This window comes from Gastrolobium bilobum, unplaced genomic scaffold (genome assembly GCF_033153095.1).
Source record: "Gastrolobium bilobum isolate Gb01-03AN ecotype WA unplaced genomic scaffold, APGP_CSIRO_Gbil_v1 utg24242, whole genome shotgun sequence".
Lineage (NCBI taxonomy): Eukaryota > Viridiplantae > Streptophyta > Magnoliopsida > Fabales > Fabaceae > Gastrolobium > Gastrolobium bilobum.
The window spans coordinates 14,615-30,431 of record NW_026900138.1 but is presented as its reverse complement, the minus strand read 5'-3'; the positions used below and the strand labels follow the sequence as shown (position 1 = coordinate 30,431).

The 15,817-nt window shown below is 36.3% G+C and overlaps 1 protein-coding gene across 2 annotated transcripts; it reads left to right on the top strand.

Annotated features, from left to right (window-relative positions):
• The first annotated feature begins 9,592 nt into the window (after positions 1–9,592).
• LOC133295478 (serine carboxypeptidase-like 20) lies at positions 9,593–15,313 on the top strand. Of its 2 annotated transcripts, none has more exons than XM_061494315.1 (14): positions 9,593–9,781; positions 10,266–10,411; positions 10,897–10,973; positions 11,116–11,238; positions 11,338–11,440; positions 11,522–11,559; positions 11,633–11,734; positions 12,067–12,147; positions 12,232–12,474; positions 13,517–13,585; positions 13,657–13,775; positions 14,664–14,777; positions 15,019–15,064; positions 15,148–15,313. In XM_061494315.1, exons 1-14 carry the CDS (start codon positions 9,642–9,644, stop codon positions 15,229–15,231), a joined length of 1,485 nt encoding a protein of 494 aa, XP_061350299.1. In that variant the 5' UTR covers positions 9,593–9,641; the 3' UTR covers positions 15,232–15,313. The 2 variants fall into 2 exon arrangements, with proteins under 2 accessions (XP_061350299.1, XP_061350301.1); XM_061494317.1 differs by lacking the exon at positions 9,593–9,781 and adding an exon at positions 10,060–10,098.
• Positions 15,314–15,817: the final 504 nt, after the last annotated feature.

Genomic DNA, 15,817 nt, shown 5'->3' with positions numbered 1-15,817 from the left:
GGGAGCCTACACCTTGGAAACTATCTCCAAGAAGCTAGTAAAGAGAACTTGGAACGCGGACAAGCTGAAGGTCTACTATAGTTAGGCCTGAAGTCTGACTTTCGAGATAATAAGACGAGCTCTCAAGCTCAGTCAGTAGATAGATTTATCTCTACGCAAATAACACGAGCTCTTAAGTTCAGTCAGTAGGTAGATTTATTTCAAAGCAAATAAAATTAGCTTGATAAACCCTTGGTTCATTAGGTTTTTAAGCATGAATTAATATCAATTTGTGTGATTAAATGGATGGAAAAGAGGGTTAATGTCCTAGAAAGTCCTAAATACAAGTTCTGAAGCTTATGTTGAAAATTTACATTGTTCTTGTAGGAAAATGAAGCTCAAGAAGCAACAGAGAGAAAGAAGAAGATTCTGAAGAAAGGGAGAATGCTCAAGTGTTGAGCGGTAAAACATCCACAAAGAACGTTTTAGCGCGCTGCTGCAAACTGAAGGCAAAAGTTGCTGGTGCCGAGCACTAAAACGTCCAACACTGAAAGTTTTAGTGCGCTGCTGCAATCTGAGGACAAAAGTTGCTGGTCTTGGGCGCTAAAACTTCCTGATCAAACGTTTTAGCGCCCTGCTGTTGGAAAAAGACTCTGGTCTTGAACGCTAAAATGCCCAAGTCAAACGTTTTAGCATTGGAATCAGTTAAAAGCAGTTGGGCATCCGTCAAACATGGACGCTAAAACGCCCATCAATGAACGTTTTAGCGCCCATGGCAGTTTTCAGTTGTATTTTGTAACTCTATAAAAGGCAAGGGCCTTCACATTCTGATATAATCCCACATATCCCATATATTCTCTCAGATTCTAATCTGACCTCGCCCATCACACTAGGAGAGGGGAGATCAGATCAGATCTTTCATAGATCTGATCTGACTCTTTATTCTCTCTGAATTTCCAAATTCCTTAGGTTAGTTTATGTAATAGTTAGTATTTCATATGTAATTATACTTGGAGATTGAAGACTCAACTATCATGACAATAGAGTTTGATCTATATTTCTTCTCTTTTTTGTATTTCAATTATGTCTGAGTAGAGTCCTTTGTAGTCTGATTCAATGGAACTCAAGTTTGAATTTATGAATGGTTAATTAGATGTTATGTTTATCTATTATGTGATTGTATGAAGTTGTCTTGATTAAATTCTTCATGTTAAGGAGTAGTGTAGAACAGACATGTTTACATTGTTTCTATATTTGACAACTTCATCATCAGTGTTCTAGTAGTCAAGACATTCATGCTAGGATTTCTGATGTGATCTTAAGACCTTAGTAATTAATGCATGTATTAAGAAGGGAATCACCAAGATATTGGGTTTTCTGATTAATGTATCTATCAAGGTAGTAAGACATTACATCTTGATGATAAGAAAAAGGTTGATCAACATCACATAGTAGATAATTCATAATGGAAATTGGTTCATCCATAAATTCATGCTTGAGGGAAATTGACATCTGACTACTTGTTTACATTATAATTCACATTTTATTTGCTTATTAAGTTTTAATACAATTCAACTTAGTTTCTGGTGACAAGAAATTAATGCAATCAATGATCTTTTCGTTGATTCAACTTAAGTAGATACGGTTAGTTAGTGCTTGAACATAAATCCTCGTGGTAATGATCTTTACTCATCATTTTATTACTTGTTTGACTAGTGCACTTGCTAAATCTGACAACAAGTTTTTGGTGCCGTTGCCGGGGATTTGTTCTTCAACATTGACAGACACCATTAATATTTGAGATTGAATTTTTATTTTTCAGCAATTTATATGTATTTGTGAAGTTTTGTTCTTTCTGGTCCAGAGTGCTAAAACGTTCAGACGTGACCGTTTTAGCGCGATGCGACGCACATCAATGTGCACATGTCTCTGGAGACCAGCGCTAAAACGCTTGATTTCAACGTTTTAACGCTGATCCACTTATATGATTTACATGGTTATCTCATATGTTTCACACACACTCATATTCTACTCCCTCACTCTCATTTCAAACACTCTCATATTCTACTCCCTCACTCTCATTCACTCTCATTTCACACACTCTCAAATTCTTTTTATTTTGTTGTTAGTTTCTTTTAGTTTTATTTTGTTGTTAGTTTACTTTTGTAATTCAGTTAAGTACATTGGGATAATTGCTGTTTTTGCATGATGCACATTACGATAGTACTGATGCTATAGGTTTATATATGAATGTGTTTCAGTGATCAATTGTTGTTTTCAATTTAAATTAGTTGCTGGGGACAACAACATTTAAATCTGGGAATTGGGTGTGATTGAATGGCATGCAAACTTCAAGGAGATGTCACACAAATTGATGAGCCAAAACAGGGAAATATCTCAATCTTTTTCTTTTCTAAGTTTTCTGTGTGATTTAGATTTTATCTGTAATATTGAATTTGGATTTCAGTTGTGATATAGAATTCCATGAGGATTTGACTGATCAAAGTTTTAGATGATTGATCAAATTAAGGATACAACCTTTTACCTTGCATGTTTAGCAAAAAATAAAATGATTGCATGACTCATTCAATGTGCAAGAGTAAAGAGATTAGTTTTGATGCATAGAGAGAAAGTCAAGCATGCACTCTGAACTGTGAGAAATTGAGCCTATACAGAAAATTTTGTGCAGAGAGCACTTCACTGCATGAGTAACTCTAGAACTTTCCTTGTTTCTTGCTTGAATGGTTGCTGATGTGTAGGGTAGAGGCATTTCCTTCTTGAACCAGAAAGTCAAATGGCCAACCCTTAAGTTCCCATTGCATAAAACCCTTGAGCCTAGCCTATTGTCTATAAAACCAAGAACCACATTTATTTCAATCCTTCAGATTAAAAGTTTCAGATAAGTGCAGATAAGTGATGAGGGATGGAGTGTTATGTGGGGAGGAAAGTGTTTTTGCAATAAGTGAATGTACAAGGTGTTGGAAATAAAGGAAAGAAAGAAAAAGGTATGAAATACAAGTGTTGGAAGAGACAGAGGAAAGTATTAAAGACACAAAGTGTCTGAAAGAAAAAGAGAAATTTTTGTTAAAGACACAAAGTGTCAGGAAGAAAGGTTCAAAAGAAAACACAAGGAATGAAAAGGAAGAAAGTTGAGGGAATTAGGAAGAAATTGATTAATTACTGTGAATTCCCTCTTATCTGAATCTGATTCATTTGATCTGAACTTCCCCTTTCACAGAAATCCTCACCTCTAGTCAAACCACACACCAAGCCTCATTGCTAATCATACCAAAACCTTTTTGATCTACCTTATGGATCATTGTTACTATGAATAGTGAGAACATGGGCAAGCTTATGGCAGTTTGAGTTCAGTGAAGAGTGAGTGATAAGTACATCCTTAAACACTAGTGTGCAAGAGAGTTAAATTCTCATAATTTTTTAGAAATTCCTAGTGAGAAGGTGTTGTTGTTTGGAAGTCTTTGTATACCATCTTTACTGATTTGTTGAAAAGCCACATATGATGTTGGGCAAGTCATAAGAAATAAGAGATTGCATGGTTGTAAGTTGTATCAATGTGATCTTTTGTTAATTAAAGTCCATCCTCATGAATTTCATTTGTAAAGAATCTCAATTTCTTCTCTGTTTTTAATTCATTGCTGAGGACAACAATGTTCAAATCTGGGAATTGTGATAAACCCTTGGTTCATCAGGTTTTTAAGCATGAATTAATATCAATTTGTGTGATTAAATGGATGGAAAAAAGGGTTAATGTCCTAGAAAGTCCTAAATACAAGTTCTGAAGCTTATGTTGAAAATTTACATTGTTCTTGTAGGAAAATGAAGCTCAAGAAGCAACAGAGAGAAAGAAGAAGATTCTGAAGAAAGGGAGAATGCTCAAGTGTTGAGCGCTAAAACGTCCACAAAGAACGTTTTAGCGCGCTGCTGCAAACTGAAGGCAAAAGTTGCTGGTGCCGAGCGCTAAAACGTCCAACACTGAAAGTTTTAGCGCGCTGCTGCAATCTGAGGACAAAAGTTGCTGGTCTTGGGCGCTAAAACTTCCTGATCAAACGTTTTAGCGCCCTGCTGTTGGAAAAAGACTCTGGTCTTGAACGCTAAATCGCCCAAGTCAAACGTTTTAGCGTTGGAATCAGTTAAAAGCAGTTGGGCATCCGTCAAACATGGACGCTAAAACGCCCATCAATGAACGTTTTAGCGCCCATGGCAGTTTTCAGTTGTATTTTGTAACTCTATAAAAGGCAAGGGCCTTCACATTCTGATATAATCCCACATATCCCATATATTCTCTCAGATTCTAATCTGACCTGGCCCGTCACACTAGGAGAGGGGAGATCAGATCAGATCCTTCATAGATCTGATCTGACTCCTTATTCTCTCTGAATTTTCAAATTCTTTAGGATTAGTTTATGTAATAGTTAGTATTTCCTATGTAATCATACTTGGAGATTGAAGACTCAACTATCATGACAATGGAGTTTGATCTATCTTTCTTCTCTTGTTTGTATTTCAATTATGTCTGAGTAGAGTCCTTTGTAGTCTGATTCAATGGAACTCAAGTTTGAATTTATGAATGGTTAATTAGATGTTATGTTTATCTATTATGTGATTGTATGAAGTTGTCTTGATTAAATTCTTCATGTTAAGGAGTAGTGTAGAACAGACATGTTTACATTATTTCTATATTTGACAACTTCATCATCAGTGTTCTAGTAGTCAAGACATTGATGCTAGGATTTCTGATGTGATCTTAAGACCTTAGTAATTAATGCATGTATTAAGAAGGGAATCACCAAGACATTGGGGTTTCTGATTAATGTATCTATCAAGGTAGTAAGACATTACATCTTGATGATAAGAAAAAGGTTGATCAACATCACATAGTAGATAATTCATAATGAAAATTGGTTCATCCATAAATTCATGCTTGAGGGAAATTGACATCTGACTACTTGTTTACATTATAATTCACATTTTATTTGCTTATTAAGTTTTAATACAATTCAACTTAGTTTCTGGTGACAAGAAATTAATGCAATCAATGATCTTTTCGTTGATTCAACTTAAGTATAAACGGTTAGTTAGTGCTTGTCAGCCAAAGACTTGGAAAGAGCCTCATTTTCCATCCTCAAGTCTTCCGCCCTGATATTGGCCGACTCCGAAGTTTTATTCACCCCCCGCAGCTCCAAATTCAATTCCTGAACTCTCCTTTCCAGCTCTGACTTCGTCTTACCGAGCTCTCCATTCTTCCCCAAAAGTTCTTCCACCTTGAGGGCAAGGGATGAATTGGAAGCAGCCGACAAATCGAGCCTTTGATGGAGGTCTTGAAATGACTGGAGACTGGAGTAAGGAAGACGTCTTCAGAGAATCCTCTTCCAGACGAGCTATCAGGCTCCTCAGCTTGGAAGTCAAGGTCGAAGAGCCCATAAACTGTTGAGGAGACTTCAGCACAGCCCTAAGTCGATCCGAGATCCCGGCCTTCCACAACTCCCCAGATTCCAAGACAATCAAGTCCCCTTGAGGAGTGGGAGGAGGAGGGGAGAGTGGAGATGGCGAGGATGTAAAAAGGGGAGCCGAAACATCGGTTGAAATAACCTCGTCAATGGCCGAACTACCACCCTGACCGATGTCAATCTGTCGTCTCTTGGTAGTCTCGACCTCGGAGGAAAGATTTACTTTAGCCTTCCCCTTAGAAGTCTTCTTTGGCTTGGGCAAAAACTTCCTGTACTCTTCGCTCGTCATGCTAATTGCAAAGGATTTTCAAAGATCAGAACTCAAGTCATTAGATATATCAGAAACAGGTCATAAAGGAAAATCACATACCAAGATCGCGGAGGAGATCCTCTCCAAATTTATCTACAATCCGACTCAAATCGATAATGCCAAATTTTCGGGCATAACCAATCAGGACGGACGCCGCCAGTCTCTCCGAATCGGAAAGAGCTACTCCTGGAGTAGCATAGTCCTTAGGACGCCGTTGATAATGATTCTGCGACCAATAAAGCTCAAACCGACCTGCCAAATCCCCTCCGTCTGATAAAGACGAGGCAAACCAGGGGAGGCAGTCTGAACGAGCTACTACCCTGAAGTAGGCGTCCTTAAAACCCTTGAAAGATTGGGAGTAGGGGATAAACATACCCCGGTTCGGAGCACCTCGAAGAGTAACCCAACCCTTTCTCTCTTTAGCCTCGGCTCCAGTCCGGGCTGTATATACATCAAAAAAGTGAAAAAAAAAGGCAAACTGTACAAGGAAGACAAAGGTATGCGCACACTTGCTCGAAACCCCAGATGAAGGCCCATGAGTTGGGATGAAGTTGTGAAGGCGCAATTCGAAGCCTACGAATCACGGCCATCTGGAACTTGGTGAAGGGAAACCGAATCCCTAACTTGGTAATCAGATCCTGGTAAAGGAAAAACAAATGGGGCTCGTCCAAAATAGGACCCGCAGACACCGAAAGATCACATGCTGGGAGCATGTCCACCCCAGTGGGTTCTCCAACTGAAAGTTGGGCCACGTCGGCAGGAGACATTGTGGATCTCCTTTGTAGGACTTCGAGAAGAACCCAATCTTCAACGCCGGATCCCTCCATAATTGTGGCTCTGGAATATAAAGGATGAGGATCAGTACAAAAATCAACCAAATCCGATCTAGGACTCCCAAGATCATATGGCGGCAAGCCTGGACTCCAAGAAAAAGGGATGGAGTCGTCAGAACTACTGAAAAGATCGACAAAAGGCATTCGACTAGAAGCTGAATCATCAAAGCAAGAAGGAACATCCGACCTTGGAAAACCCAGCTCGGATGAAGAAAGACTTGAAGAACTATCACTCAACCTAAGAGGGGGAATCCGATTTAAAATGGACCTCGGACTTGGGGCCACCTGAGATGATGGTAAAATATAAGATAAAGGAGCTGGGTCAGGAGAGGAGCCCAACCCAGAAATCGAAAGGTTAGGGACCGAAGGAGGAACACCCCTGCCAAAATTAAGTTGAGGTTGATGACTCCCACTTCTTCTCCTACCACGTCCACCTCGGGAGACCCGACGACCCCCTCGGTGGCTTCGGAGAAGCTGCTGGAGCTTCTCCTCCTCGGTGTATTCCCTACCATAGAACCAATACTGGACGGCTCGAGGTAATTCCTGTACCATTTCCTCGTTAAGATCCCCTCCATCATTTCGACCAACAGCCGCACCAAAAGAACCAGGAATATCCATTACCCACTTGGTTTAAGGAGAGCTCAAGAAACACTCCTCCCAACAGGAAATATAAACTAATACTTGAAACAAAAAGTATGAAAAGAAGAAGAGATACCTGGTCAAGATAAGGACTGAGAAGAAGGTTAACACACTCAGAATGCCTTGACAACGAAGGAAGACCCAGAAACTCAAAGAAACGCGCCTGAAGGTGGAGAGAAATTAAGCAGGGAAGTATAATGTAAAAGGCGATGCAGACGAACAAAAATCCTATACCATTTTAAAAAATGGTATTTAAAGGGGAAACAAAGCCACAGGCGCGAAGATGAAAGGATCTCAAACGGTTGAGTAGCCATGGGCAAAGTTGTAAAATCGCTTCTGCACTCGTTTAATGAGCGTCATCATGACCTGCAAAGGCTCAGAATGACGCTCGACCCACGATGCACGAACCACCACTAGAAAAGAGACACATGGAAGTCCATAACCGTCACCGCAGGCAAGAAGTGAAAGGTCAGGACAGCAAGATAAGAACAAAATCCGACCTAGATCAAGACGTCGACAGGAACTCGACCACGAAGTGGAAACCGAAAGTCGTAGCATGGCCAAGACCTTCAACTCGGCCCAGCACAACGAGATCAAAATTCGGACCGACAATCCCTAAAGGCATAAAATGTACTCATGAAAATCCGACATGATCAAAATCAACTTCATATGCAATGCCAAGGAAGAACAAGAAAAGTTATGCAAATGACCTCGGCAAAATTAATTCTGAGTAGTCACAGAAGTCAAACTTTCAAAGACACAATTCTGAAACCAATGAACTCGGACGAACCAAATCCGAGGTGACATAACATCACCTCGGTATTCCAAGCCTCAGAATACCGAGCTGGGGGGCAACTGTTATGGATATGAATATCATATCCCAACTACCAACCTAGGAATCTACTAAGAGATAGAGTCATAAGCATCTCAACAACTCTAAACAATCAAAGGGCACAAGATAAGGATCACATCCCAACAGAAAGGGAGTTGAATCCTATTGCAATTGGGAGAGCTCAAAAGGCCCAAGCCTAAGAAGGTAATCCTTATAAATAAGAGCTTAAGGACTTCAGGTAAACACTTCTAACCTATTTACGAATACTGCCCACACTGTGCACACACTCACCCCTTGGCTAAAAGTCTATTGCTTGTGCACAGTGATTGGGACCTCGGCTATAAGCCTAGTATACACCTGATATACATTATCTCTGAGCGCATACCTCACGGTATAGCAATACGGTCTATCCAGGACCTAACAAATATTGCGTGTATGTAAAATATAAGAATTTACGGTACTTTTTATTTTTATTTTTTTGGTATCCTAGATAGAACAGACCTCACACGGGCTAAATAGGCAAAATACACTGGGATCTACTCATATTCCCTAAGTCAACTAAATACAACAAATAAATACTAGGGGAGGGGTAAAAAAAAAAAAATCATCCTGATCTTGATTTCCATAAAACATGCAAAATATTAAATTGAATTTACACGTGACAAAACAAAATAGTTAGTGCAATTAGGGAAGAACTATAACAAACTTAATCGAATTACTATTTAGACTAAATTAATTCAAGACAAATTCAATTATAAACTGAAAAATATCTACAATTATTAAGTTCCTAAAAATTAAAATATGAAATGAATTATGGCGCAAAATTGTGGACACTTTAGTTGTATATATACTTAAGGACACGATCATAAAACATGCAAAATATTAAATTGAATTTACACGTGACAAAACAAAATAATTAGTGCAATTAGGGAAGAACTATAACAAACTTAATCGAATTACTATTTAGACTAAATTAATTCAAGACAAAATCAATTATAAACTGAAAAATATCTAAAATTATTAAGTTCCTAAAAATTAAAATATGAAATGAATTATGGCGCAAAATTGTGGACACTTTAGTTATATATATATACTTAAGGACACGATCATTTCATATTATTATGAATTATACTCTTAATTTGATCGTTGAATTTTATTTATATCTAATGATTATAATTTATTAATTTTGTGAATCATCGGATATAAGTGAGCGAACAATTATGATTGTGTGTTAATCCTGACCTATGTTCTTAGTTTCTTGCAAATATTAAAATAATTTAATATTTTGGTTACATAATAATAAAGACATTCTTAAGGAAATTGATTAAGGAATATTTAATTATTTTTATACTTCTCCTTTTACGTTTCGTGGAACTTTGACTTTGATATCTCAATTACCTCTATTCCTCATCTGGTTGTATCTCTGCTTTTAAGTTAAACAAGCCACAATTGTTAAGTAGAAAAAGGTAGAACCATCATTGTATAATTATATATTCAGAATCTTTCAACTATAAAATGGTATCAAGTTGTCACTGTCTTGATAAACAATTCTTTTTTTATTTTAGGAGTGAGGTCCCTAGATGGCTAAAATGTTCTACTTCTACTTTATCTTAATCCACATTTCTTTGAGCTTTGTGCTGACCCAATCAGCACCTGAAAAGTCTCTTATAACCAATGTTCCAGGCTTCAATGGCACTCTACCTTCCAGGCACTATGCTGGGTATGCTATTTCTATATCCAATTCCACTTCAATTCTTATTCCTGCAATTGCTATTTAGTTTGTCCTTAAACAAATTCTGCCTTTTTATTTTTAATTTGTTTTTGTTATTTTGCCTTTGTAACCAAGGTTCGAATCAAGAATATAACTTTTTTTGCTGATAAGATTGCGTATAAGAATTGTTCTCACCTATCCTGATCGGAATTTAATAAGGAGTGACTTTTTATTTTATGTTGAGTATAAAAAAAATCAATCTCCACTAAACCCGACCGGAGAGAAAAGGGATGAGAAAAATCCTTATTACCTTTATATATTGTTATGTTGAGTATACTATATCCAATTATTTATAATTCCTGCACTGGCTATATCAAATTCTGGCTTTTGTTCTTTGTTTTTTTACTTGTCTTGTTTCATATGTTTTGACACATTAACTAATGGCCGAATTGCAAGATTTCTGATTCAATGGTCTTGGTTTTTGACATTTAAGGTATGTGACTGTGGATGAAAGTCATGGAAGGGACTTGTATTACTATTTTGTTGTATCTGAAGGTAAACCATCTCAGGACCCAGTGGTTCTATGGCTTAATGGTGGACCAGGGTGCTCTAGCTTGGATGGCTTTGTATATGAGCATGGTAAGGGTTACTAGCCAGTTTTCACTTTCCCATTTTGGTTTTGATACATTTTAGGTTGAACAGGTAGAATTGTAAGCGCAAATGGTTTGTGATTGCTTACAATGTTAATCTCCGTCTTATTCATTTTTCCCTATTATTCTAATTTATTTCGTTTGAAGCAATAGTAAAACTGTTCATCTGTGTCTGAAAGATTATAGGTTCAAATCCAGAAAATCAAGTCTCTTTGCAAATATTTAAGGATAAGACTGGGTATAAGGATTGTCTTCACCCCATTTTGCTATTTGAGGTTTTGTGAGAAGTGATTTTATTCAATTTATTTCGCTACCCCAACTAATTTGGGGTCTACTCATTAGACTTCTTCAAAACATAGTTTTGTTGCTTGTGGTTTCTTGACCCTGAGTTCTCATTAATTCTTCAAGATTGAATGGTTTTATTTTTATTGATCTCATTTATAAATCATGTGGCTTATTCTTCATGTGTTTCAGGTCCTTTTAATTTTGAAAAACCAAAGACTAAGGGAACCCTGCCAAGGTTGCAACTCAATCCATACAGCTGGTCAAAGGTATCAACTTACAAACTGTGTTGAATCTAGAAAGGGAAAGAGCAAAATGATTTAATTCCCCAACTGAAGTTTTGGGATTAATCAACGATTGTGTCTTGTTTTGATCAGTGTGTATAAGATTCTACTTTGATTTGCATTATAGGTTTCCAACATTATATATTTGGATTCTCCTGCTGGAGTGGGGTTTTCATACTCAAAGAATAAATCTGATTACACTACTGGAGATGTAAAGACAGCCTCTGATACACATACTTTTCTCCTCAAGGTAGTTAAGGAAACAAATGGAAACTTTTGACATAAATATTTGAATCAAGAAATCCTTATTCTTACCATTTTGCTTTTGCCTTATTCTTGAACAAACCAGTGGTTTGAACTATACCCTGAGTTCCTTCCCAACCCACTCTTCATTTCTGGAGAGTCCTATGCTGGAGTTTATGTGCCTACTCTTGCTGATGAAATAGTCAAAGGTAAAACAAGTCGTGTCATGAAAGTGTTGAATTGAATGTGTTAGAATCAAACGTATGATTCAGTTTCTTGATCTTCCACAGGAATTGAAGCTAACACAACGCCCAAACTAAATTTCAAGGTATTTTATCTTTAAGGGGTCACATTATGTTTTCAAATCAGTTGCCACAATCTGAAATCATTTCAACATGCAGGGCTACATGGTTGGAAATGCTGTTACAGATGAAGAATTTGATGGCAATGCTATTGTTCCATTTGCATATGGGATGGGTCTTATCAGTATTGAAATGTTTGGGGTAAAAATAAAACCCTTAATTATATAGCAAGGTCTTAGTTGCACATCATTATCATCTTAGTGGACTAATTAATAGCTTGTATTTTACTTTTTCTTTTATGAAGTATGTAAAATAGTTTACACTTTCTACAAAGTTTTAAATTGTGGACCGCATCTTGTTAATTACACTTTCTTCAATGTTGATGCATTTTTGAACCATTGCTACTAAGTGATAACTGGTAGTAAATATGCTTTAGTTAGCAGAATGTATATGCTGCAGCCTCTACTTAAAACTTTGCTATAAGTTTGTCAGCTTTTTAACATGTTTCATGTAATCAATGGTATATGCTGCAGGAGATCACAAAACAATGCAGTGGGAAATTCTATGATCCAGTCAACGCAAATTGCAAAAAAATGTTGTCAAAATTTGATGAGGTGATTTAACTATAGGACAGTCCTGACATGAAACAACCTTAAGAGATATGAGCCACTCATTGGTGATTTTTTTTTACTTCACAGGACATTGGTGGGGTAAACATATATGACATTCTGGAACCATGCTATCATGATGAAGAGACAGAAAAGAATAAAAGATCCTATCATAAGTTGCCAATTAGCTTTAGGCAACTGGGTCAAACTGATAGACCTATGCCTGTGAGAAAAAGAATGTTTGGTCGTGGTTGGCCCTTAAGAGCTCCTGTGAAAGATGGAATTGTACCAACTTGGCCACAACTGAGCAATGACATCCCTGCTCCATGCGATGTAGGTTACTTTCCTTTGGTACTTTATTTCTTTACCATTCATATTTTTACTCCCAGCTTCTCCATTGATTTTATTTTTTTGCTTGATTATTGGATATAATTTTGATGATAAGACTTCTATAAAATGAACTTATTTTTAAAGTAAGCGCATAAGGATATACATATATACACTTCAGAATTACTGATTTCATTTATCTTAAATGAAACTACAAAAGCTAATAGTTACATGATAAAATGATGAAAACAGTGCTGAAAGGGAGATTCTGCTCAAGATAATGAGAAAAACTTGACTCAATGATATAAACTAATGAAAATATTTAAACATATTCTATCTTGTTCTAAACCTTATATATTTGAAATAATAATTCTTCATCAATTTTGGTGTTCAAATATGAAATCAAACTTGATTGAGAGATATCTATCCAATAATGTTTTTATTGGCAATAAATTGTGTCCGCATAAATTAGGTTCTAGCTTCTAATGGCGGTGCCTTAAAAGTCATTATCTATAAGTGGATTATTACTTCAAGTTTCTGGCATACTAAATAAAGTTGTGTTTTAGTCATACATTGATCTTGCTTTGATCCTTCCCACCAATTATGATTTAGTTAAGAAGAAAAAAAATTGGTGATAAATATTTGCTAATTGAATAGCATAATCTTTTTTTGTCGCTGTTTCTTAATGTATCATATCTGCTTTCATGAGTGATGCTTTTATACATGATAAAATTGCAGTAGTTGTTGGTAACTTGGCGCTGAGTTAGTGGGGTTGGATATGTGTTCGATTCCCGCTGAATGCATTCTTGGGGAAGGGGCTGAACCTTTAGCCATCACTGTTCCCCCGCACTCCGGATTAGTCCCATAGCCGGCTCAAAGAGTCGAAGCTCGTGGGGATACCGGAGGGAGCCAACTCGTCTCAAAGAGATAATTAGGGTTGGGTAACTCCAAAAAAAAAAAAAAAAAAAAAATTGCAGTTATTCTTGTTATTGATATTGTTGCATTGCCTCTACATTGGATGTTTAAGTAACAAAATCTAACGTTATAGGATGATGATGAGGTTGCAACCTTATGGCTGAACAATCCTGAGGTCAGGAGAGCAATCCACACAGTAGAGGTAAGGTTTTTTAGCAAAATACGGTGCTGTGGATATCAAAGCACTAAATTGTGATCTTTGTTCCACAACAGAAAAATGTGGTCAGTGATTGGCAATTATGTACCGACCTTGAATACAATCATGATACTGGGAGTATGATCAAGTACCATAAGAAACTAACTTCCAAAGGATATCGAGCACTTATATACAGGTGAATTTTAAACTTGAAGGCATTTCTTTACATTTATGAAAGCAAAATGTGTTTGATGCCATTAGAACTCCACAAATTAGTTTAGCTTGGACGAGAGTAGTACCAAGATGATGATTTTATTATATCTTTCAATAGTTTTATTTGAGAAGGAAGAATCTATCATTATTTTCATCAATGCAACAGTCCTTGATCTTGTTGGTGACTTGACAACTGAAAGAAAGTACATTATGTGAACATGTTTTAATATAGCTACAGGACAGTGTGAAATTTTTAGTTTTATATTTGTTTGTTGGGTATGGAGCTTTCAACAATTCTGGTTCTACTTTATTTTACCATGTTATATGTATGTTCTATTAAGTATTTTCTTTTCTTTGATTTTTGAGTCTTCTAGAAGAAATTCTTAGGTATACAATATAAATTATGTTAGATAACAACGGGTGTCTGGAATCCTAATGGACACGGGTAATCTGATTTCGGGTTTATGGCTCTCCACTCTCCTCGGAAATTGCTTCTCTCGAAATTCGAACCAACTATTCTTTTAACAGGTCAAATATTGGGGTCTATGCGTCTAACTAGGTCGCAACTTGACCAACAACTATTTGTTACATAGTTTAACATTTTGAATTTCATTGCCATTGCAAAACTGTCAGATTCTAGTGCATTTAAGGGATTGATTATTTATTGCTGAACTTGCTTCATAGTTTATACTATATCCACACAAGGATCACCCCAATTAAAGTTGTTTACAAAAAGTTTGCGGGATCACCATAATTCTAGTTCTTTGCACAGCAATTTGTTACTGTAATTGCTATTATCTTTGATGATTCAAAGGCTTCAAGTTATGTTATATTCTTTTTGGTTGTTCCTAAAGCTTCATGTTTTTGGCAGTGGTGATCATGACATGTGTGTCCCATTTACTGGAAGCCGAGCATGGACTAGTTCACTTGGATACAAGATTGTTGATGAATGGAGACCTTGGTCAATCAATGATCAAGTTGCTGGGTACTTCTAATGCTATTTCCTCCTTATCCTACTTAATGAATTTTCAAATATTATAATCCATTAAATGGATTCACCTTTTGGGAGATTCGGGTGCTTAATTTCCTTAAATGGTTTTAAAATCCAATTAAAAGATCTTCTTCAAGTATTTACAGTATGAAGCAACTCTTTTCATGAGGATCATTCCCATTACTAGGACATAATCTTGACTAGAGGTTGAGTTGGTTTTGTTTATTGGTTGCAGGTATATACAAGGATATGAAAAAAATCTTACTTTTCTCACGATAAAGGTATGTACATGAAAATGTTCTAGTTCTATTAAATTACCATAAGATTGTTTTGGTTTTGATACTATTAAATAATATTGGTGCAGGGAGCTGGGCATACTGTTCCAGAATATAAACCACAGGAGGCATTGTATTTTTACCAACGTTTTATGGCTGGACTGCCTCTATAAGAAACAAAGACACAGAAAGACGGAGACTCATACTGCTGCGGATTCTCTTTGTACTTCATTAAGCAGTTCAAAAGTGTATGAAGAAGACAAATTTTATTAATAAAATTTTCTATTTTAATTTATTAGAAGTGGCTTTTCTTTCTACTTTCGTGCATGTCTTAATTTTTAGCTTCTCTTCCTAAACATATTTTTATAAAAACTCTTATTATAAAAAGAGTTTTTTTATAATGAAAAAAAAAATTAAAAATTAAAAGCTCCCAAAAGGAATTTTTTTAAAATATATGTCAACATTTTGGAATCCTCGTTTATTTTCCATTTTTGTCATTATTCTAAATTTGTATTTATAATTTGGATTTATCATTTCTGAAGTTGTTAAATGTCTAGCTAGAAATTATAATTATATATGGATGAGCAAAAGTATTAAATGCAGGGAATAAAAGAAAATCAACGATGAGAATTACTAGCTGGATGTCCAACAAGAGAAATATTTTTGTCCTATAAATTTTATCTTTTACCCTAACAATCTATCCTAATAGCAAATTATTTTATCTTTCTTGCTTCATGTAACATCCCTGTCTCGAGCCAG